At 46.4% G+C, this 25715-nt stretch overlaps 1 protein-coding gene across 1 annotated transcript in view; it reads right to left on the minus strand.

The window, feature by feature from the left end:
* LOC119403265 (anoctamin-4) overlaps positions 1 to 9501 on the minus strand; it is a 152862-nt gene extending 143361 nt beyond the window's left edge. The window contains exons 1-2 of the mRNA XM_049418248.1: positions 9411 to 9501; positions 9009 to 9243 (exon numbers count right to left, since the gene is read on the minus strand). Of these exons, the coding sequence (XP_049274205.1) occupies positions 9009 to 9243; positions 9411 to 9458 (283 nt within the window). The 5' untranslated portion in view covers positions 9459 to 9501. The remainder of the gene's footprint in view (positions 1 to 9008; positions 9244 to 9410) is intronic.
* Positions 9502 to 25715: the final 16214 nt, after the last annotated feature.

The following is a 25715-nucleotide window of genomic DNA, read 5'->3' on the forward strand; positions in this document are numbered from 1 at the left end:
CGTGCTGACAGGCGTAAGGAATAGACACCTAAGAAGGCGGTATGGCTTTGATGGGGGAAAAAAAGGTGCAGCAGATCGTCCACCTTAAATGTATTAGGTGTAGGTAGAAAAAAAGAGGCCGGCCGGTTAGCAGTGCTATCGAACGTGTTTTCTAGCGCAATTTTTCTAGCGATGTTCACATGACTAACGATGAAATTGAAATAGTTTTCAGTGAACAGTGACCCAGACGTTGGCATTGCGACAAGCGACGTCCTTCCATCGCGGTATTTAAAGGTAGTAATATCGGTGCAACTATGTCGTATTTAAAGTTGCGGCAATTGCTATCTATCTATCTATCTATCTATCTATCTATCTATCTATCTATCTATCTATCTATCTATCTATCTATCTATCTATCTATCTATCTATCTATCTATCTATCTATCTATCTATCTATCTATCTTATCTATCTATCTATCTATCTATCTATCTATCTATCTATCTATCTATCTATCTATCTATCTATCTATCTATCTATCTATCTATCTATCTATCTATCTATCTATCTATCTATCTATCTATCTATCTATCTATCTATCTATCTATCTATCTATCTATCTATCTATCTATCTATCTATCTATCTATCTATCTATCTATCTATCTATCTATCTATCTATCTATCTATCTATCTATCTATCTATCTATCTATCTATCTATCTATCTATCTATCTATCTATCTATCTATCTATCTATCTATCTACGTCTGGGCCCACTCGTGGTCGTCTCCTTAGCTTAGCATATACATGGTATATACCAAAATTGGCATAGGAAGAGTGGAATGTATGGCGAACACGATTCACAGGTCATGATATCAATAACGTGACTTGCCTGTCATGTGCGTTACCATACCCTTTCCACCAGTCGCGGCTCACGTGTGGCCCATACCCGCATACCACGGCCGGTGGTATACGGGAATGCGCCACAGGTGATTGATTCACGGTCATATCACCCCAACAGCTGCGAGAATATACTTTGGAAGTCTTAATGCGACAGCGTTAAGGCGCCAGTGTTGTGGAAAATACGGTTCCGGCCTCGACGACATTGTCGATGAACGAAACATTCCGATGTAAGCTAAAAAAACGCCAGGCCTGCGCTGAAACCGCAGCACAGTCACAGCGAAAGCTGGAAGAGCGGTGTTTCTAGAGCCCGCTGTAAGCTCTCTTGGGGCTACAATACAAGTACACTAGAAAGGTACCCACTACGCCATAAATCACAATTTTTGTGAAGTTGGGAAGCACCTTCTAAGCCATTATTTGTCATTCTGCGGAGAAGCGAGGTTCCAGCTACACATATGTAAGGCATTATGTGCACTTTGTTGACGCGACGACTAATGACGATGAAGAATTATGGCTCAGCTCTTTGTAATGGGTTGGAAGCTTTAAACGGCCCACCAGTTATGTAATTTGCATTTGGTGACGCCCAGTCGCTATTCCGCTCTCCCGTCATGCTGTATAACATACGTTGACGTGGGAGAGAGACGGGGGGGGGGGGGGGGTGAGGAACTTTACTGAGACCCCGAGGAAATAGATCATGCGCTTATGGGCTTCCTTGGCAACCAATACAAGTGCACTTGCGAGGATCCCACTACGCTATAAATCATTGTAGTTTTGCTGAGACCCCGAGGAAGTGGATCATTTGCTTATGGGCTTCCTTGGCAACCAATACAAGCGCACTTGCGAGGAAATCACTACGCTATAAATCATTCTAATTTTTGAGAAGCAGGGCAGCAGGCACTTTGCCATTTTTCGTCATTCTGCGGAGAGCCGTGGTACCTACTCAACGCATGTAAGGCATTATGCGCACTTTGTTGATGCTGTGCCTGATGACGATGAAGAATTATGGCGGAGCCCTTTGTAATGGTTTGGAAGCATTGAACAACCTTCTCGTTGACCAATTCGCATTGTGTGACGCCTGATTACAGAATTCGCGTTGTGCTACGCTTGGTGTTTATTTTTATTTTACTCTTCTACCACGCTGTATTGCATATGCTAATGTGGTTCCTTCCCGACATGAAGCCTGTATAGGACCTTTTTGCAAAGGAGTTTCAAGCACCGGCATGGCTGAGAGGTTGAATACTGGGCTCCCACGCAGAGGACCCAGGTTCGAACCTCGTTCCATCCTGGAATTTATTTCTTATTTCGTTTTTTTTCTTATTTCGAGCGATACTGGTTACGGACACCGGCGGCGGCGGCGGCGGCGGACAACTACGGCGCCAAAAACGGCCGGTGAAATGATCTCATAACAGCTTTCGCTGTAAAATAAATATCACGGCTCGAGCCGGAATCGAATCCAGGCGTTCTACATGGCAGTCAAGTACTCTACCACAGAGCCAAGGCAGTGATCCAAACCGCTTCGGAAAAGACCCCATACAGGCGTCATGTCGGCGCAACGCCAATCGGGGTTGCCATATCGGCTATCCGCTTTCACGAAAGTGAATAAACATCGACTCCGAAAGCTACGGTCATGCGTTGCGCGAACACCCCTACGGTAACTACTTATGATATGCACATCATCGCACCGTAGGGTGCAATTTTTTGCGATGAAACGGGCGTCGGTTTAACGTGAGTGCTGACGTTACGCCAGAACACGAGCTACCCTTTACACGCCAGCGTAGTCGACGTGCATGGGAAGCATAGGATATGCGCACAACTACTAAATTTACCCAAAGACGTCGATCTAACTCGTAACGCTTGATTCGAAGCCAAAATCCAGCATAGGTGCTACTCACTGACTGCTTCGCATAAAATCAGTTACGGTACCACAGTGCATGGGATCTGCCGGAATTTTTTCAAGCATGGTTCTTTTGTGCTCGAACTTTACAGAAAGACAAGGCCGCTTGACCTTTTCTCTTACTCCGAAGGAAAATTAACAATAAGTTCTATATATACATGTACCGTTTTCATCAGGGGCGTTTGCCTTTCGGAAAGCATCGATGATCTCTCCGCCGTTGTTGATGTGGTAGATTCTTTTCAGAAAAACGGGCACGACGTTGTCCATGCCTGCGTTCGGCGGGGAAGTCTGGAAGGAAGCAGAAAAAAAATATTCGTGAACGAACTCGTTCTGAATGCATTGCCGGCGGATGTGTTGTATTTATTTTCTGATATGAATATTTTTAACAGCGGGGATATTTTTGAGGCTGAGGTAATGCCCCAGGGATCCGTCGGCCGCACTTTCAAAACCACCTACGAGAGCGAAGCCTGACAAGAGGGAGAGCACGGGTAAAGCTCAGAGGGTGCAGTGGGTGCTGTTTAATAAGTTTTCATGATGTGAAGTCATCGAAGCTGGGCATAATTTTTTTTTCATCATGACTGCTTCGATATTTGCCCCGCCACGGTGGTCTAGTGGTTATGGCGCTCGACTGCTGACCCGAAGGTCGCGGGATCGAATCCCGGCCGCGGCGGCTGCATTTTCGATGGGGGCGAAAATGTTTGAGGCCCGTGTACTTAGATTTAGGTGCACGTTAAAGAACCCCAGGTGGTCTAAATTTCCGGAGCCCCCCACTACGGCGTCTCTCATAATCATATTGTGGTTTTGGGACGTTAAACCCCAGATATTATTATGCTTCGATATTTATTTTTACGCACATTTAAATGGGTGCTTGTTTGCGGTTAAAAAAAGATGTAGTTTCCCAAAACGCCGATGATTTTTCACTGAGCGGCTCCCTAGTAGTTTTTCCTGATATCACAGCGGAATAAACGGAGTGCCTTATATCAATGAAATTTGGCGCTTCTCAGAAGCATAAGCTCGCCCAACAACATTGACGCGGTAGTGCATGCGAAAGAAATAGGTCGGGCCAGCCAACCGGAACGAGGGCTATTCCGCTGCTCGCGTTCATTCGCATGCAATAGGATCTCTTCTAAGCTGAAACGTCGGGCAGTGTTTAGTAGCGCACAAGCAGTTCTTGTAACGTGTAACCCGATCTTGCTCTTGTTAGTCACTGGATGACACGAGCACTTACGTGAATGACTGACGTAAGCCAGTGCAAACAAATATGTCTGCCGGCTTTTATCTATCTATCTATCTATCTATCTATCTATCTATCTATCTATCTATCTATCTATCTATCTATCTATCTATCTATCTATCTATCTATCTATCTATCTATCTATCTATCTATCTATCTATCTATCTATCTATCTATCTATCTATCTATCTATCTATCTATCTATCTATCTATCTATCTATCTATCTATCTATCTATCTATCTATCTATCTATCTCTGACCTCATGGCGACGCTAGACGCGTATGAATGGGCACCTGACCCTTCTGAGGTAGTCAAGAAGGTGGGTGCCCTCGTTGCTGACAGTGCCCAGCAGGAATCGCCGCCCGGTGACCCTGGCCGCGTCTTGGACACTCGGGTGTGCACTGGCCGAAGGTCCGAAGTAGTGCACCACCTCGCTGGTGACGCGAACGATGTCACGCGACGGGACTATCCTCAAGCACTCGAGCATCTCGACCGTGCCGCCGCGGGAGCAGTTCAGCAGGGACGGCAGCTCGTGAGACTTGTCATCGAAGTACCTACACAAAAGCCACAAGGTTCCTTATGCAGCTGCCTAATACGATTAGAACGCGAAAGCCATCTTCTTTTACATGCGAAGCATCTCTTGCTCGGGGGTATGTCTCGCGGCACGGTAGTCCGCACTCACACTACGCATGCGCAACTCTCCTCCTTTCCTCTCTCCAATAGCTGCGCGTTAATCTCTCCACTTCTCTCCCAGCACCTGCTTGCGCTTCTCCTGCGTTCTTGCTTCTGTTCTCGCGGTGCATGCGCTACTCTCATCCTCTAGTCTCCTCTCCATCAAGTGGTAGAGCGCTGCGCGCGTTCTTGCTTCGGTTGACTCCTCTGAAATGCAGGCTCGACATACCGAAATTCTCTCCTGCACAGCGCCGCGATAAGCGCCAGCGCATGCCCGTCTCCTCCCCCTCTCTCTCCTCTACTACGCTGCCTCCCTCTCGCGCGCCTATAGACCGCGTTCCCCGCTCGCCCTGTGAGAATTAAAGGCCAGGCTAGAGGGAACACATGACGCGCGTAGTGTTTCTCTTCGCGTTCCACGACGCGAGGTCGGTAGCATGCCCAACGAACGCCAACGGAACGCGATCGTGCAAGTGCTCCGGCTTCGCATCGCCTCATGGTCCCCTTTAGCGGGAGATAGTGTAATTTTTTCTTCGCACTCGATTCTGTTGAGCGCCCCTCCCTCCGAATGCTTTCTGCACTCAGCGTGGTGTTGCAATGCCTCCGTGATCAGTATGACCCAGCGTGGATGTTGTTTGATGACGCCCTCATGTAACATAACGTTATGTGGCGTCATAGTCATGTCATTTCGACGTCGTGACGACGTCACAGTTCATGCCGACCTGTGACTTCATGTTGGTGTCGTAGGGTCACGTCATCAAACGGTGATTGGTTTTTTGCACATCTCGAGTTGACGCCGACGGTCATACTTCGTGTTTGATGAAGCATGTAAGGCTCTCACCTTAATAAAATGGAAACCACGATAAACCGTCCCCTGCTGTGTTAACTTGGGCTCCATGGTATAAAGTTCAGCACCTCACTTTGCAGACATCAATAAACTGGCTTGACCCTCAGACCAGATCTCGAATGGGAAATAGCAGGACCTGGGCCACGCCACTCACAGGTAGAAAAATTTTACTGCGCTTTAGTGCAGTTCTTGAAATGCGTGAGCTGGGCTCTAGTGACTATTTGTAGTCTTTTTGCATATCCTCTTGCATGCGCGCATTGTTAGGCCCCCTCTTTAACTCTTTGTATCCGATTTCCTATACCCCGTGACTGCTGTGGTTGACGCTCATATACAATACTTCATAAGTAGAGGCAAAAATGTCATGAAGAGCAGGTGAGCAGTGTCGTAAATGAAGGCAAGATGAAGCTGGCGGGTAGCATCGGCAGATGATGTGGTCGTATCAGCTCATGGATGACAGTAGTCAATCTCCATGCAGATGTTTACGCATCGAATGACACATCATAGCAATGTCAGAAAGAAACTTACACCACATGTTCATGGATCTTTCATCTGTTAAATCTTCCATTTTCCGCTGAGTTTCTACCTCGTTTAGATCTACTTTTCTCTTTATTTTAACTTCACTGTGGCGCAGCACCACAGGCTCATGCTCCTCCGGTAAATCTTCCAGAATATTTAACTCATCTAGTCTCTTCTGTGCTCCAATTGAAAATGCACGTACACTGGCCAGGTACTCAAAGAGAGACCTCGTCTTGCGTTACCTGCGAAATGGCGACTCGCCCATGAGAATCACTTTGGCGAAGCGCTCCCGGTTCCAGAAGCGCGGCCCGTGCGTTCCGTCCTTGAGCAGATGCGCGCCCAGGGACCACGCTCCGGACGCGCTGCCCATGAGGACAACGTCGCTGGCATTGCCCCCGAAGCTGGAGATGTGGTCGAGCACCCACTGCACGGCCATCCATTGGTCCCCCAAGGCCACGTCGGTAGCGGCGCATGGCGCGTCACCCAAGAGGCAAGCTGTTATCGCAAACAGAACATGAGTCGTTGGAACGGACGCAGCATCTAGAAGGCGCGGATAGCTCCGAATTCGCGGTTGCCACGGTACGCTGAACAATTATGTCGTAGTTCCTGGTGAGCTTATCCAGAGGTGGCACGTCGGGAATTACGCTGTAGCGACGACACCAACTAGGTGCAAGCGTGAGGACTAATTTGGTGGAGTTGGCCCTCACGGCACTAGACAACAAAATGAAGCCAACCAATAATGAGGCCAAGCAAAGCATAAAGACATTAAATGTTGTCGTTAATTTCGGTGTAATAATTATTACGAAGGCGCTTCCCCGTCTTCCGTTGGTAGAGCATCGGACGAGTAATTAGAAGGTTGTGGGTTTGGATCTTACCAATGGAAAGGGTGATTTTTCGTCCACTTTAATTTCTTTTGATTCACGTAATAATTGCTACACCACAGTTAAAACAATCAATTCCTTCTAAGCTTTCCTTGTCCTAACTGTCTACTGGAGTCATTTTGTTGTCTAGCGGCTTAGGGTTAAGTGACATTTGGTACTCTAACCAAGGAAGGAGCCCTTCGAGAAAAATCCTCTTCTGTCGTTTGCTTCAGCCAATAGGTCACATCGCAGGTGAATATTCCTGATAGGCACGTAGCCAGTGGGGGGCGGCCTAGACCCCCCCCCCCCGCACTTGGCTTAACGCCCCACTCTATCAAAATTTCGGGGGGGGGGGGCTCGGTTCCCTTCACCGAAATTTTTATACATTAGGGTGTTTTACCGAAAATAAAAGATTAAAATATGCGTTTTTCTCATGCGGTCTTAGCCCTCAGCAAGCGCCCCCCCACCCCAACCCCGAAAATACTCCTGGCTACGTGCCTTATTCTTGAACAGGGGGATTAGCTGGAGCGAACGTTTCAACAAGTGGTCTTGTCTTCTTCAAGGCAGCACGTACCTACGCACTTGCCCTCTCCTACTCCAGCTTTTTGGTTCTGGGAGGGTGCAAGAGTCTTTCGCATAGTGCGCTAAAGTAGGCAGTTGATGCCTTGAGGACGACAATACCACTTGTCGAAACGCTGGCTTCAGCGACACTGCAGGTTGAAGAATATTCGTCCCTTCAAGCATCCATGATCTCCTGAATTTTTGCCTAGGTCGCACGGGGTAATTTAGGCAACACCTGGCACTCGAAAATCACCCTCCAGTGAAAGTGAGTATGCTGCCAAAAAGTGATAATCAATGCCAGAATTTGCAATCTCACACTTTGCCTACTAGAATTAGCAAGCGCCATTTCCTCTCGGCCTTCTGTGACGCTAGTGCCCACCATGTGATATACTTTCGAGTCGGAGCACCATTGTTTGCAAAATTTAGTCGACGATGCACGCTACCTACAGGAGACGTGTACAGGCAGTCTTGGAAAAATGTCTTTCCTTCTAAAGAGATTTATAAATCGTTTAGGTATACTCTTCATGTCAACTAAAGGAACCTGCACTACGCCAAAGAGTGAAAAAATCATTGGGGGCTTAAGGATGGAAAATTCGCTCCACGGTGGAATCGGTCAGTCTTGAACCAATCAGCACGTCTGAGTGTGAGCGAGTTTGACTGCGTAAAGCTTTAGCGAGTCCAAGTTGCGAGTCCCGCTGAGAATTTTGGTATTATACCGGCCGGCTGAGCACCAAGGAAACCATTTATTTGATCAAATGGTTTCGTTTTCTTTTGGCCGAAGTATTCAGCGTGTATTTTTGTGCGGAAACACCTGATTAACACTGCACGGAACATAACGTGAAGATTTGGGCTAGTTGATATTCCATTGCACAAGATACCAACAGAGGGAAAAATAAGCGAAGGACGAAGCAAGGGTACAGCGCTTGTCTCTGTTCCCTTACATCCTACGTTAATTTTCTCGCGCTGTCAATATCGTATGCCTGGGCAGGAGGATGAAATTAACGCACTGAATTGTGACCCTGGGCTCTTCGTTGTGGAAAGGAAACCTGCAAGAGTATCAAACAGAGCCGACGAGGCAAGTTCGCCCTTACCAGGACCTGTCACGTGTCTGCTGTCAAGCTGCCTTTGTTGTATTACTTGTTGGCGAGCACAGAGGTGCGGAGCTTTCGTCAAAATGGCAGCCGGACCCATGCTGACGGGTCTGTGGTTGTCCGTTTCTTTATACCATTGCGACACATATCATCATCATCCTGACTGCGCGCACTGGAGGGCAAAGGTTTGCCCCGTGTTCCACCAATCAACCCGGTCCTGTGCTTTCAGCGGCCACGTTACGCCCATAAACTTCTTAATCTCGTCAGTTCACCTAACTTTCTGTCCCTGGTGCATTTGCCTTCTCTTCAATCCAGTCTGTTACTCCTAATGACCTGCGGTTATCTTGCCTACTCACTACACGCCCTGCCCATGTCCATTTCTTCTACGCGACGCATCTACGCTGCTTCAAAGGCACAAACAGAGACGTCTCCCATAGATTAACAGTTGTAGCGGTTTACCGATGTTGAGGAATCCGAATGCACCCAGCCGGAAGTTGGGCGCCACCACGACGAGGTGACCGAGTCCAGCGAGCCAGCGGCCGTCGTAGTAGTTGTTGTCGCCGTTCTGGAACTCGATTGCGTGGAAAAACACCAGCACCGTCTTCCGGCAGCCCGGCACGGTCCTCTCCGTACACGGCGTCCACACGTTCAGGTGAAGGCAGTCCTCCGTAGTGCCTTCGTTGGAACGGATTACCTGTGTATTGACAGCAGGCCACTGAACTGTGAGGGCAGGACTGTGCTCAGTGGTATGTCCTGGTGGGTGTAACAGACAAACTTTTTGACAAGTTCACCCGGTGTAGTATTTTACTTAGAGAACAATCCCCGGATAATCCAGAAACAAGATCAAGTGCTGAGACAGACCTGTCCATGCGCCATGTAAGGCTTCTGGACGCATCCGGGCTTCGGCATTCTGGCGTCGATGTCCGTGCTGTTCCTCTGGGAAACCGCGGAAGCAGCCCTGTCTCGACATAAAATAAGGATTGCACGTAAATTTCCCGCTTGTCACACATAAGCAAAAAAAAAACAAAAAAAAAACGGAGCACTATGAATAAAGTGCAAAGTGATTGGCTTCGCAGGAAAATGCCCGTCACTAAGAAGTGTTCGCGGTTTGCAGCGCCATAAGGCATGCGTGAAAAAAAAAACGAAACTAATAAATTGGAGGTGACCTTAATCGTTGACTTAGGCGGCAGTGGCGATCGCACGTTAGCGCTCCTGTGCCGTGGTTTATTCTTTGGGTTGACATCGTGTTTCGTGCCCCGCCACGGTGATGTAGTGGTTATGGCGCTCGACTACTGACCCGAAGGTCGCGAGATCGAATCCCGGCCGCAGCGGCTGAATTTTCGATGGAGGCGAAAATGTTTGAGGCCTGTGTACTTAGATTTAGGTGCATTTTAATGAACCCCAGGTGGTCGAAATTTCCGGAGCCCTCCACTACGGCGTCTCTCATAATCATATCGTGGTTTTGGGACGTTAAACGCCAGATATTATTATTACATCGTGTTTCGTCACACTGGCGAAGCAGATCTCAGAGGCCACCTACACGAAAGCGCGTATTCGAAATCTGCTCCGCCAGTTGTCACGCGGGTGCCAGCTGCTCACAAGAAAGGCGTCTTCTCTTTCATTGAACTCATTCAACTTGTTTTGATAAATTTGATAAACCTACTTGATCCGACATGGGATCCGGGCAGATAAGTGGGGTCCAGTGTCATTTTGTGCTCTATATCCCATGGGAAAAACTTTTGGGGGGTGGGGGGGCACGGTGTGCCACCCCCTGGCTACGCCACTGGATAATGGCTTCGAGTTGCCTCAAGTTGTCGCGTACGGCGGCCACACTGCCAGTGGTTTACATTTTCTGAATCAGAAACTCAGCAACAGCAGTCAGAAGGCACTTGAGGGAACCTGCTGCCAAAAGTCGGCTTATCTGATTATCGAAGCTTTCTTGCATCTTGTGATAGCACGATTTTTTAAGAGCCGATTTCATAGAAGACATCGCTATTCCTGCCTTTACAATTTTTTAATGCGCCACCTAAATTGACAAAAGATCCTTCTTTTTTTCCTCGTGGCTTTGCGACTGACACACATGTCGTTCACAAAATTCAAGCCTAAGTTCCAAGAACTGAAACACGCCATGAGGACGCTGATAAGTAAAAAGAAGACCTTGTCCGAGTTGATTAAAATAATATAAAATCTTAGTGAACAAATCCTATTAGGAGGAGTCTGGCGATAAGAAAACCAAGAAGTCATCAACGTAACTTATTGCTTTTAAAACCTTCATCGCTCTAAAAACTTTGTTTAAAGCTTAGTCCACACTAGACAAACAATATCCACAAGAGGAGGAAGCAAGACTGGACCCCATGCATATGCCGTTGCTCTGTAGGTACGCCTGGTTATAAAAAACAATAAAAGTAACATTAAGATAATACTCCAAAAGACTACAAAATCATTCAGAGAAATTCACGTATGCCGAATGACACTCTTGTGGTGTTACCTAACAGCAACTAGCAGCAAAAGGAGGCGGATGCACAGCACCTTTGAGTATCAAGTGACACCTTGACTGTTGTCACTAAGATGCCAATATAATTTGGGTACTAAGCGTACATATCATGGAGGAAAGAATATGAAGGAGAGACACCGGTGTCTTAAATCTTCCACTGTCGAGGCTTGTTATTAGTAACAATAATTTGTGGTGTTTTACGTCTCAAAACTACGATATCATTACGAGAGACGCCGTATTACCGCATTATCAGAGATACTCAGAAAATTTCGACCACCCCAAGTTCTTTAACGTGCATCTAAATTTAAGCACATGTGCCTCTAGCATTTCGCCTCCATCGAAAGGTGGCAGCCACGGCCGGGATTCAATACCAAGACCTTCGGGTCAGCGTCAAGCACCCTAAGCACCAGACTACCGCGGCGGGTGAAGCTTGTTGTCCAAGGAAGAACGCATATCAACCAACGCGCGTTTCAGTTTCTTTTCGTTTCTTCAACATGCAATGGACAGCAGGTAGACGGTCATTCGACAGAGCGAGTCGACTTGCGTCCCGACGCTTGCATGGCGTATACAGTGTACAGCGCATGCGTACTCACGCAAACCGCAGCGCTCCTTCGGGGCTTCGGGCGTACTGGATGCCTCGGAACATGTAGACCGGCTGGTGCTCGACAGTGGCCCTTATCCCGCGGATGGCTCCTAGTCCGGGTACCGTGACGTAGACGTCTTCGCTGTCCCAGGCACGTATCAGCAGCCATACTACGGCCATGACGTTGAGGACGAACACAGCGAATATCGCTCCATCGAACACCCGGCGCCGGCTGGCTGTCATGAAGCTGCAAGTGATTAACCAGGCGTTTTAAACACGCGGCTCTCGGACTTGAGAAGTCATCGCGGTTGATGTTGACGAATGCCTTCCCTGTTAAAATTCTTGAAGAAAACAGACTCGCACCGGGTTTATAAACCAATACCGATATTGTGACGACGAGGAGTGTGACTTTGAGCGTCTGCTCCCCACTCTCGGTTATAATGTACGGAATCATTATAATATAGTGCTTATAAGACGTCTCGGTCCGAACGACATTTGATGTAGTTGAGCACTTATGGTGACGATAAAGACAGACAGAGGAACGAATGATGGTGATTACAATAATGTACAAAGGAAGAAGAAGAGCACAATAAACGGCTACACTTATAATTATTGAATTGGCTAAGATAAAGACGTACATATTTTTGCCGAATAGTATTGTATGAAGAGGCACCCCACAAATGCAGGAAAAAAGAAAACAATATTTTAACAAGTTCTCTCTTTGAAGGATAGCGAGATACCTCAAGTGCGATGGTTTCCCCGCTACGCTGGTGTTGAGCGATGTGAGGCGCATGATGTCGTGAAGCATTTGTGAGGTCTCCAAAAGATTTTGAGCACCGCCTAATAGGACCCGCCAGGTCATTCGAAAATTATGGGAGCTCTTTCATAGAACATATAATATTTCAAGTGCTGGCATATGTCATTTTGAAGGTTTTCTTTTTTAAAGACAATAGTCTTTCTTGAGATACTTGAACGCAGAAATTTTGGTCTGTCTGTCTGTCGCACGATTCAGCCCCCCGGCCAAAGTTTAGGCACTTTCTGAACGCCCAGCCATCTAGAACTGGTAACTCTTGAACGCCCAGCCATCTTGAGCTGGTAGAATCCTAATTATCCTAATGTTTCCTAAGTTGCACTGAAAATGCGACGCTATGCACGAAAAAGCCTTCTGCCGACAATATGGTGCTGTCACCTGGCAGTGGCTTTGGGTTCTGCACAAGCTCAAGTTTCCCGACGCCACTGCCAGATGGCGTCCATATCTAACGCAGCACCTCAAATAATGCGGTAAAATGAAATCTGTTCAAACAAACCTCCATTGCATTTATCATGCCAGGATGGAAATGGTACGAGAACAGCGTCACGGGTGGCCGCGGAGGACACCAGGACTCATGTAGTACGGCCGGCAGAAGACTATCGTCTTTCGACGACATTTGCAGCGAAGCACGCAGATACGCGGCCATTTTTTCGGTATAGCGCACCCAGCGCAAGTGCGCAGAGAAGAAACAAGACACACAGACGCCTAAACTTCGAAGATTTCCAACCGCAGTATTACGTTCCCTCTACGTGAGCATGTAGTGCACATCAATGTAAGCGGTGTGCACACGAGGTGGTCGTGGGAAGTCAGCGCAATGTGCAAGTCTTATTAGTTCTCTACGTTCTTGTTCCGCAACACTGAAAGACACTTCATCGGCTGGGCTCTTCATCTCTGGCTGTCTTATGTACGAGTCTCCTTGATTGGCGTAAATGTAAGAACGTACTTGTACGCGCTAAATAATGAATTAACAGCTCAAACTCGGGACGAAGGAAAGAAAACATGAGTACCGTGTATGCGCCGTTAATTCCATCTTTAAAACTTGTGCCAACTAGTTCACCCTTCCCCACTTGTTCGGTGTATTGAACAGCATTACGTAGCATGCATCACCTCCCTCTCCACGTGTATTATCAGATGCGGATAATGGCGACCTGGTGTCCTGATACGGCGTACCTACGCGCACGCTAACAGTACTGGTAATTACTGGTTTATGTTTTTTAAGTCATTGCTAGTATTTCCTTAACAGCAGTAAATGTCGGATAATGTCGACACTTATTTCCTGAATGATGGCCAGTGGTAATGTATTCGTGGTAACTGTTGCCCAATGTTTCTCAGTGCCGACTAACCTTAGCAATTCGCTGCTATAACAGCAAAATTATGGGCAGTTTAGCCGAGTTGTGTCGACATTAAGAGCGCCAGAAATTCAGATGGAGGAGAGAAGGAAACAAAGAGACAATGCTCTTCCCCTGCGATCTTAATGGTGCCTTCATTCAATCTGAACGCAGTTATCTCGTACGCACGTAGATAAGAAGCTCAGCTGCTTCTGCCTTAATATATTTTTTGTTTTAATTGCTGCACCATTTCATCCATTTATTCTAAAAAATAAGGTGATAAAATGCGCCACTAACCGTGTCTTGCGATCGTCATGACCTACGCTCGAACGACGCGATTGCTGCATACGGCCTTTTCCATCCTGCGGCTGCTGCTGAACTCGATTTATACGCTCCGGTTCAGTAGGCCTGGCAGGCACCATAGCTCCGCCTTGCTCCGCCTAAAAAATAACATGAAAAAAAGATATCCATGAGACAATTTTTTTTGCGATAGCAATTACAATGAACACTCTCGGTGGTTACGAGTCAAAAACAGCGCTAAAAAGACGGGACAAGAAAGGACACGAGACCACGGCGCCCTGGTCTCGTGTCCTTTCTTGTCCCTCTTTTTAGCGCTGTTTTTCACTCGTAATCATGAACAAACCAGCCCAAATGCGTACCCTAATACCCTCGGTGGGTTTCTGCCGTCGCCGTCATGTTCCATATATACAAAACCCAAAACGAAAAACAGACCCAAAGAAAAGTCTTCTTAAAGGACACCTGACAGCGAAATTGTTGTTTGCGACTTTTTTACTGTAATTTGTAGCTTTGTGTATGGTAATTCTGAAATTGAATCGTAAATGATCCAACGTATCGTATTAATTAACGCTAGCGTCGTTATTTGCGGCCAATTTTTCGTCGCTTCGAAACGCCCGTCTGAAAGCCACAGAAACTAGCGTCCCACAGCGGGGGAGCGCCTAAGATCATGGGCACTGAAGCTTTGGCGTCGTTGAAAGCGCAGTTTTCAAATCGGGGCCCCGCGCGTGACAAATATTGACACGATGTGGGGTCGGTGCTTCGGTATGTTAATTCTGTCAAGCGCGTGTCCCTTCAGGAAAAAGAAAAAAATTGGGGGACCCTTAAGGTTCGCCTTTAAGAGTTGAACGCGATAGTGAAATCCGGCCCCTAGCGCGCACTTCAACCACTAAGTGCATACTTATTAATGTGTGTCGTTACACACACACACGCACACAGACACACACACACGCGCGCGCGCGATGTGTCTATATTAATGGTACAGGTTTTCGATCTAAAGCACTTCCCTGTGCTAGAGTCGAGACATGTTTGTCACAATGCCTCACAGATGGCAGCACATTATCTAATGTTTGCTGTTTGCTTGATATGTTTTCCGCTAGACGGACATAGTTGTCAATTTTTGGAGCTGTTTACAAGTTGTGTATGTTTTTAGCGGTGATGGGTGCACTATCCCGGCTTTTTCCGAAGCATGGCGTCGCGTAAAAAACGTAGTTTGATGGCCTCGCCAATGCACCTACAAATCGTCGAATGGGCTCATTTTCTTCGTAACACTTGCCGAACAAAATGCGTTAAGGATACTCCTTCCGGTAAATGGAATTTATGTAGTGTTTTTTTTTTTCCGAAGCTGTCGCAGGTGACATCGTGGGTTTGTGGTAGAACACCTGCTTGCCACGCAAACGGCCCGGGTTCGAACCTCAATGGGACCGAAGATTTTTATTGTTTATTTTATTTGCATCTTTCTCGCTTTTTCGGTCACGGACGATTTTTCGCACACAAGCGACGCCGTTACCGACGCCGACGGCGGAATTTCTGCGAAACGAGCTCTCTAACGCTATCCAGCCTCACCCCTCTCTCTCTCTCTTTTGTGAGAGGGGTGAGGAAGAATAGCCCACTCCGGGCGTCAATCATGGCATTGTGTGCGCCCCGGAAATCTTCTGTGACGTCGACAATACTCGCTTTACTCGTAACATCACGTTAAACGCGAGGAAGTACAGGGGACCAAAGCTTGCCAGGGGAGCGCCATTGTAACTTGAGTGTCCTGTTAAACTCTGCGGAGACAGTCCGGTCATATAGCTCCCAGAAAATCGTACGACACCTTAAAAGATGATTGGCGGGAGCGCTCAGCGAAGCTTTAGAAAATCTGTAATATCTGGCAGGGCTCTGTTCACAGTATAGTATTCCACGGGCAGAAAGGTGCATGCGCTCCTGAAAATGCTATGGCATTCCGGTTCTGACTCATAAGACGCGGCATTCGTGCCTCGAAATGTACAGAGAATTCGGTGACTCAGTTGCAGAAAATGACCCATGCTAAGAGCCCCTTTCTCCGTCCGTTAACTTGTGTGTTACGGCTCTGCGCTACATACGCAGTGTAGTAGCGCTCGTTGCATGTATGTATTCGAAGCAGCTTCTTGCAGCGTACAGCCTGGGTCATTAACCTCCGCGTTCCTAGTTCGGTTCAGGTTTAGTACCACATGTAGTCAAGACTTCAATGAAAGTTCGTCTGGTCATGTGACAATGTTCAAGGTGCGGTCATAGACCTATTCGAGGTGAAAAACAGAGGCGTTATTTTTTTAGAGCAATCAGAGATCCTAAACGTCATTGAGTGTTTCGCGCCTTGCCGCAGCTTCTTCTTTATTACAGTATAGTAGTAGCCTTGCAGGTCAAGTCAAGAACATGCGGTTTTCATTTATAGCTGTACACAACACGAGATAATATAATCTCCAAAACACTTCGAATTTAATCATTTATGTAACTTTGACACATGGAACGTCTGACGCGGTAAACATGCAAACCCGCTTGTTTACTTCAAAGTGAGGCGCACTACACGCTACCCCGTCCTGGATCGTGCATTACCATTTTACCGCGGCCTCGAATGCCAATCGGCCCATTGACGTTTGAGTTCCAACACACACAATACATCTGATTTTTAGGCACGGAATAACATTTGCGGTGCCATTACTCGTTAACCAACCCCTCGCACAACTCTGTAGTGATTGTAGGCTCAATGTAATTCCGGCGGCCTTTCATGCTTGGAATTTGTGGGTGGAATGCCTAAATAGGCATTTTCTGCCATTATGTATTACGACCAGCTTTTCATGATGAAAAATAGATCTGTATTCCCCATCCTTCAGCGCGATAATGGAGGCCTACATACATCGGCCCATTGACACACCTATTAATGAGCTGTAAAGAACGCGTCTGACAGGTAACCGATGGTCAGTGAAAACGACGAACTAAGGGATGGGGAAAAACATCCGATGGCGCAAACAATTAAACGGGCCACATAGATTAAGCTCGCGCAAGACAAGATCAATTGGAGGTCATTGGGAGTGGGATTTGTGCTGCAGTGGACATGAAATAGGCTGATCACGATAATGATGTTCGTGTGTAAATCGACCAAGGAACGTTCTGTAGCACTTTATTCCCATTAAAAATGTCCATTGAAATTTCGCGCTTTGCAAGCGAAACAAATCTCCTTTTTTCTTTCAGTATTCGTTATATGTCCTTAACATATCCCGTGCGAACAGCAGAGAAATCGGGCTTCCATTGCTTTAGCAGGCGACAGGGGCTCAAAAGACGAGGCGGATATTGAGAAACTCGTAGCGCGAAAATTACTGGAAGAAATGGCTTGTTTTCTTGTGTGTTTGCGTGTAACGTTAGCGCTGTATTTCAGGTATATACAGTTGCATCGAATCTCCCAACTTCCCAGACTTCTTCGCCAAATTGCGGCCACATAAAACGCTGCCTTATTTTGCCACATCGCTTACCTTGTCCTGTACAACGGCCATGGCAGCATCCGGACGAGGTGGCTCAGCAGGAAATCCTACCTTCGCTTCCGGAGCTTCGACCAAGGAGTCAGCCTTGTTGGGCATACCGGGAACAGATATATGACATATTACGAGCCTTGTTTCTAAATGCTGCGCCTGACATATATATAGCATGATCCCTATCGCATCCCCAGCATCGCATGATTACTTCCAGACGCTGTATCGTGACACCTCCGTGCGCGCGCGTTGTGGAACCAAAGTACACAGTTTCAAACCTCTTAGCTTTGACACAAAAAAATTAGGGCAGTTTCGCATTAACGGTTCGAAGCCTGAGGGAACAGCGAAGCCTTCCTTATAAAATGTAGGTCAAGTTCCATTGGCAAGAAAGCGCCACCACGTGGCGAACGCAGATTGACTTTTTTGTTCATCTTCTTTCATCTATCTACCTTTCTGTGACGCATGCCCGCTTTGTGACCCCCTCCTCTTTTATTCCTCCTCACCCTTACATCCTCACTTCCCTTTCCCATCCCCTTGCTACACTATACTATGCATGGCTTATACGATATGAGCTGCTTGGCACATACCCGCTTTCTGTGGTGCATACCCGTTCCAGTCACTCTCACCTCCTTCTGTCCTTCCCTTTCACCCTAACATCACTCCTCACCACCACTTCCCTTTCCTACCTCGCACTACATGACGCATGTGTAGGGGTTTTTTTCCCGAAGCAATTTCAAGCACTAGCGTGGCTCTGTGGCAGAAAACCTGCCTACCACGCAGACGTCCTGGCTCGATTCCCGCTCCCAACCGAGCTTTTGTTTAAGCCATGCTAGGAGCTGCTCGAGTTTTCTGGTGACGCGAACCGGCCCAGCGAAAAGCTTTGCCTGCTCCGCAATAAAACTTAGAATCTGGTATCGGGACAATAAATAGAAAAATATTGATACAGAAAAAAAACATTTGTGTCGTGCAGGCACTCCAACATAGAATGATGACTGTTTACTACTGGATTGCATCGCCTGAACCGAATGCTTTGCCGCACTGCACCTGCAATATATGAATCCTTTATGTGCTTCTTACCTTAGCGGTCATTTTTCCCACTTCCGTTTCATCTTTGGCGGCAGTCGGCTCCGGCGGAAGTGGAACGATGGCGGAAGTTCCCGATTGCAGATTCGTTGATGGCTGGTGCTGTATCGCCTTGGTTCACGCATAGAAGTAGTAAAGAAAACATGGGCTTCAGTATCATTGATCGTATTGAGCATATGTTACATTTCGAGAGCAATAGATTGGGCCTGTGGCGACAGTAGTATTTCAACTTTTAACGTCTATATTTGGATTTAGACATGCAAGGTCATAACCTTTTCCAGACTTTTTGATTCATTAATTCAATTTTGAAGTGGTCACGAACAGCTCCAGGCCTTCGTAAGGGTGCGCTTCCGTTACACGAGGAATACAAAAACTCTGAAAAACCTTTGTTTCTCATAATTGGGTAGTAAGGCTTGTTTTTAAAGCGTCATATGATTACTTTCTTCCTATAATATATAGTAAACGTTATTTCTATGTCAGACAAAGGAGCAATTCGATATCTCAACGATGCACTCCAACATCTAATGTTTTTAGAGAGAAAAGTTGGAGGACGCTTGAGCTTCTCTTCAAGAGTAGAACGGGATAGCGTAATCAGGCCTATCTATCTATCTATCTATCTATCTATCTATCTATCTATCTATCTATCTATCTATCTATCTATCTATCTAGCCGCCTACGACTTCGTGCTCTCGTGGCCGTTTCGTGAATGGGATGTGTATCAAAATTGGAATGACATGACAAAGCTGTAAAACGAACATAAATGACAGGTCATAACGTGAAAATCATGACATGCATGTTATGTAGGGCATGATTTACATGACACGGTCTTGGTTCTGTCTCGGCCGTTTTTTTTTTAAATGCGAAGCATTTCTTAGCGAACCTTTGGCACTTTGAGCGTTTCTATCTATCTATCTATCTATCTATCTATCTATCTAGCCGCCTACGTCTAGGTGCTCTCATAATCGCCTCCTTAACTTGGTGTAGACCAAGATTTGCATGGGAGGGTAAGAGGATTTGACGAATATGATTGCCGGGTCATGACATGAATAACGTTAAAATCCTGTCGCGTACGTCGTCAAACCCTTTCCACTAGTCACGTGTGGCACATACCCGTTTACCACGGGCCGCGGTGTACGGGTATGCGCCACAGGTGATTGACAGTTTATTTCTACCTAGGAACGGCGAGAACATTGGTAACTTACATGCTAGAGCGTTAAGGAAAACCAACATCGGCAGCGTTGACTCAACGAATGGAAAGAATGAAAATTAAGATCGCAGCAGGAATCGAACCCAAGCATTCTGCGTGGCAATCAGGTATTCTACCACTGAGCCACGCCAGGTCTATAAACTGGTTTGGTAAAACAGCCTACGCAGGCGTAATAGCGGTCACAGTCAATTGTGGTTGTGGTGCTGGCTATCTAATTTTACAAGAAAGCAATAAACACATGATGCTCCTGCGATGTGTACTCCTACGATACAGGCGTCATATCAGATTAACGTCTGTAGTTCCAGTGTTGGATCCGCTTTTATAGCAGTGTAATAAACTTTACGTTTGTATTCTATAATTCAGCAAGCTATATTGAAGCATTGCTCGAGCCCGGAGGAATACATTGACGAAAGTTACATATGATATCCACATCACCGCACCGTAAAGTGCACTTCGTCCACCAGAACGACGCAGTGGCCTCCTTATTTCTAACGAGGCAAGGCGATGGCCTTATGCTGACCGAGGATGATGCCAGATTGATTGACAGCCGCTTTATAGACTAGGCTACGTAGGACACATACGCTCAGGTAGTGTACGAATACGACAAACACCATCCATTGATCTTGGTCTACGTAGCACTATCCAGGCCTACCAGCCTCGACGGCCTATACGTCACCAACGCGAAGGGTGGCTTCAGGTTCCGACATGTCGCCGACTCTGTCGACAGACAATTTGTCGATGAAATGACCGAGGCATCCACGAATTCCAACAGCTCTACTATACCACATACTTCACCACACATGGACCCCTCGTCACCACGATCACGACCGGATCCTATAACAAGTCATGACCAGCTGCTGGTGCTCACTGATCACGGTGATGACGCCCTTGTTCAAGAACTGTCAAGAACTTCTTGCACACATGCACGCCGGTTCGTAAAACGTGCGTGAGTTCTCGGGACACGTATAAGCACTACATATCAGCTTACCGCTTTTGGTGTTGGTAATACCCACGTTGCCAGTGGCAGCGTTACCCAACCGTAAACAACTGGTTATATAACACATATGCGGCTCTTCAACATATATATGTGTGCGTATAAAATTTACACAAATCTTTAGCGTCATTTTGTAACGTGCCGCTCAGCAAAACAGTTACGCCACAGTCACCTACCCGCCGCATGCTTCGCATAACATCGACTGCCACGGTACGTGGGATCTGCCGAATTTTTTTTCGCTAGCAGTTCCAAGCAATGGCGGGGCTCCGTGGTAGAACACCTGCTTGCCACGCAGAAGGCCTCCGTTCAATTCCCACTCCCACGGAAGATAGTTATATTTGTTGATTGAATTGCATCTATCTGTAAATTTCGCCCACGGACAACGCTGATTTTTCGCTTAGAAGCAACAACGCTGACAACGACACCAACAGTGTCGTGTTTCTTCTTGTCCTCTTTATCACCGTCGAATTTGCGCTACTACACCATATGTTAAAATAACTCACCAACTAGCCCAGCTCTCAACCCTACTGGACACCAAGATTTCTGCGAAACGAGCCTTTTAACGGCCTCACGTTAAAATTTAGCGTTTTGCAGCTCATCAGGGCTCGCGCTTATCCACCAACGTCATTTCTTTTTTTTTTTGCGTAAGCAAGAATTACGTGGCCAAAATATTGCTTGTCTTTTACGACTCTCGTGCCTATCCCTTACGACTCTCGCTTACAAATCTCGTAGCATTTGATGACTTATCAAGCAGGATCACGGACATTAGCCGGCCGATGAACGACACGAAGTACATGGGTCACTGGTTTAACGTCCCAAAGGGACTAAGGTTATGAGAGACCCCGCCCCAATGAAGGTCTCCGGATAATTTCGACCACTTGAGATTATTTAACCTGCACTGAAATCACGCGTACACGGGTCTCTAGCCTGTTGCCTTCGTCGAAATGCGACTTCTGCGGCCGGGATGAAACCCGCGTCTTTCAGGTCAGAAGGCGAACACTGCAACCACTCGGCCCCCCACGGCGGCTACGAAGTTCGTAGTCTTCGGAGTCTACATTGCTGTACGAGTCTATGGCACAGGGCTTGGTTACAAATCCAGGACGCCTTGCCTTGAACACTCTACAGTTAGAATGGCTGATTGGGCGAGTTGGTGATTCCCGTATCTATCAATTTAAGTAAACAAGCATACTTTGAGCGAGCAAATGATTTAATGCAAATCATATGTCTGCTCATTGAGGCTTATTTGTTTTACACGGAGCCGGCTCTCGCCTTGCAATGCAAGAGTGTAACGCCTGCCAGGTTTTTCGCATGGTGCGTCTGACTTGATATCGGTACCGAAACGAATAAGATACCATAATCTCCGAATTGCGTACGACTATATACTGAAAGGTTCGATCAACTTAGAAACACCTCCATAGTGCATGCCTATTTCTAAATTCATTCTAACCCAATAGGACCAACTGAAACGCTGCTTCAGTTACTCCCGCAGAACACTCTCGGATCAGTGATTTGTCTTTGTCAAACACTACTCTTCACGTGCAGAGCAAGACAGTTTAGATTGATAATACAGGATGCAGTGGATGTGTGTATTATTCGCAGGGCCTACGAACTACTTTTCGGTCGCGTCAAACAAAAAGGCACGGAACGATTTGTAGATGCTTCAGGAGCCCTCATTTGGTCTGAAAGGAATAGCGACTGCGTACCTCCCGCTTAGTAGCCTCTAGCGCGTCCGAAGGGAGGGAGCGGGGTTTCTTCGAGCGACGACCCTTCTTGAAGTCACTGCCCTCCTGGACAGTGCTTGCAACCGAGTGTTCTGATTCATGCCTGTTCTGGTCAGGCGTCTTAGCAATCCCGGCCACCTGTGGGGTAAACATGTCATCTCCAATCAATCAATCAATCAATCATTCAATCAATCAATCAATCAATCAATCAATCAATCAATCAATCAATCAATCAATCAATCAATCAATCAATCAATCAATCAATCAATCAAACAATCAATCAATTTATTTCCTTTCAATAGGAAGAGTACAGGACTAAAAGCTCGAGAGCTTGACGAGGTCCCGACCCCGTTACAAGTTGGCAATGCAGCAGGATGGCGGACAATCATGAATGCAAAATACAGAATACACTTTACAAGTTTAACATGGCGTCAAGTAATACAAAAATTATTATACAAATCACTGAAAATAGAGAGAATAGTTCATATGTATTGTCATGAAGTGGCATGAACATGAAAAGCAACAATCAATAATAAGAATGGCCAAAATTCCGAGAGATATATTATTCCGAAAAATGAATACGATGGGCGAAGCGTTTAATGTGACAGTTTTGATTAGACGAAGGATCAAAATCTTCGTGCTTTAAGAAGTTTAGTAGAGAAGGCAGCCTGTAGGACAACGATTGTTCATCATAAACAGTTCTAGGGGTGGGTACAGTCCACATTTCTTTGTGCCTGGTCAGTCGAACACTCGGGTTTACGTTTAGCTTAGCAAGATTAATTATGGTATTGGTACCATGCATAATAAACTCCTTATAACACAACACTATATACGTGCTGTATCATTCAGTTTATAGGCTGAAATTTTGTTTTAAGGTCATGTTAATTAAACTCCTTTTCATAATTGTGAAGCTAGCTTTCGTTCTCTGTAGTTTGCCCAACTGATGGTGGCAAGTCGCTTACTGCAAACAGCGTGTTCAAGCAGTTTGCTTGCGCTATGACGTGGAAAATGTGGACTCGTATCTCTTGAAATAAAAGCGCATAATAGACAAGCCCCTGCACGTGCAACTAGGACCTCGTCTCGACTTGAAGCACGGCAGGTGCCGCCATTAGTTGGGCGAATATGCAGCGCAAGGGAAGCGCAGTTGCAAATTATGAAATGGGTCTATATACCCTATGACATGCTCTGACTACTACGCCCACACTCTTGAAAAAAAAGTCGGCATATTCACCAACTAAATGCTAACTATTTACAAGTCCCTAAAAGCACTAATTAGTTCTTTGGAAGTGAAGGTTGTAAGTTAGCGAAATCCACTACCTCGTTAGTTAGTAATAGTACTAATTCGAACGGTTGGTTTCTTATTCGGTTGTTAGTAACCGCATTAGCAATTTAGTTATTGTGCGAACACTAGTGAGCTACGATTATCGTGCGAACTCTAGTGAACTCGGCGTAGAGTTCGTCTGCAAAGACGACAGAGGCCTGACACGACAGTCATAGCATTTTTATAAAAATCTGTATTGTCTAAAAAAACACCCTGTGTAGTTAGCGGTGACACCCACCGCAGCGTGAATAGCTACGCATAAAATCCTTTACGTGTTCTTAATATCCTTTAAGCTAACAGTAATAAACGCAAAGCTTGAAGCGCGCATCCCTTAGATGTAGTGATGGAGAAATCAAAAGTTACAAGAGAAGACAGTTCGATAGACCCCAGCCCGTGATGCGAAGAAGCATGAAGGGCCGCCGGTAGGCGGGCTGCGTCGCTTGGTCAGCATCTGTGAACTTTGATCAAAAGGGTGCGCACGCGCTACCTCTTCAGAGATTAGTCACCGACCCATACCTTTGCACGTGCTGTTGAAGCGACTGACAGCACGGAAACCGCTTCGCCCACTGGAGCGGCCGTATTACCCTATGCCAGCGTTTTGTAGTGTTGCACTTGATCGGATACTAAAAGATTCAGCTGCTAGCCTTACTTCGTATAACATTCCACTTTGCTGCTATCGCTTTCATTGCTTCGCCCTTGCGGCGAAACTGTCATTTTTTTGTAGGACCATTTCATGTGGAACAGCGCGTGTATGAAGTAATCGTTATTCAGATCTGCTTAATTACCTCTGAACTGCTCTTCCTCGAGCGACGGCTCTTCTTGAGCCTGGTTCCTTCCTGAACAGCGCTGGTCGCTGTGCAGTCATGGTCAGGCTGGGCCGCGTCTGCTGTTGGTTCAGCGGTCGTCGCAGTTTGCATACTCCCCTGCGTCATGAATCAGAGAAAAGTTCGGCCGCCTTAGGACTTACGGCACGCACTGAAGACATGTACAAGGGTTCAACATGAACAAATATGAGCTGTAAGGGGTAATTCTTCAGGGCGATTCTTTTAGAACTGACCTATTTCACTGGGCTGTAGTTTTGTAACAAATTCTCTTATATTATGTCATTTACGGCAAAAGATTGAAGAAAATGAAAATTTAATGGCCCGTCCCTTTTTTTCATGCGCAATGCCGAAAAAAAAATAAATAAGAAATAATATTTCCAGGGAAATGGCAAACATCACTGCCGACACATTACCGAGTGTTGCAGCCAACATGGAGCTGCGAGTTCGGTGATAGCTACGCCAGGAGGGTGATCATTGTCAACGCCTGCTGTAGGGTAAGTGATTAAAAACCTTTATAATCTTTACAATCCTTTGCTAGTCACGTTTCATATGTCGCATAGCAATCAGAGTTGTTGACAACGTTTTATAGGCGCAAGCCATCCCTCCTTGTATAGAATGTCGTGGTTTTCGTTACTTCTTGGTTATTCTTATTTATCCAACTTGCAAATCAAAAATCGGGACAGGTCATTAAATTACAATTCTTCCTGAACGTTTTGCCTCAAACCGCATTAAAATCGTATACTTTCTAACGAAACTACAGCCCAATGAAATAGGACAGTTCTAAAAGAATAACCGTTTAGAACGCTTCGGAAGGAAGACGCTGTAAGCCGTCGCCTTCACGCGACCGAACCAGATGCCTTGCGTACCTTCCCTAGAAGAAATATCGAAAGACTCCTGATATATATTGGATGCCATAGAGATCGTGACTGCACTGCGTATCAACGTTGTCTAGCAACACTACTGCGTATAGGTGCAGGTTGGGAAATTGTTTGGCTCACGGTAATATTTAGTGACACCAGCT

The sequence above is a fragment of the Rhipicephalus sanguineus genome, chromosome 8 (assembly GCF_013339695.2).
Source record: "Rhipicephalus sanguineus isolate Rsan-2018 chromosome 8, BIME_Rsan_1.4, whole genome shotgun sequence".
NCBI classification, from domain to species: domain Eukaryota; kingdom Metazoa; phylum Arthropoda; class Arachnida; order Ixodida; family Ixodidae; genus Rhipicephalus; species Rhipicephalus sanguineus.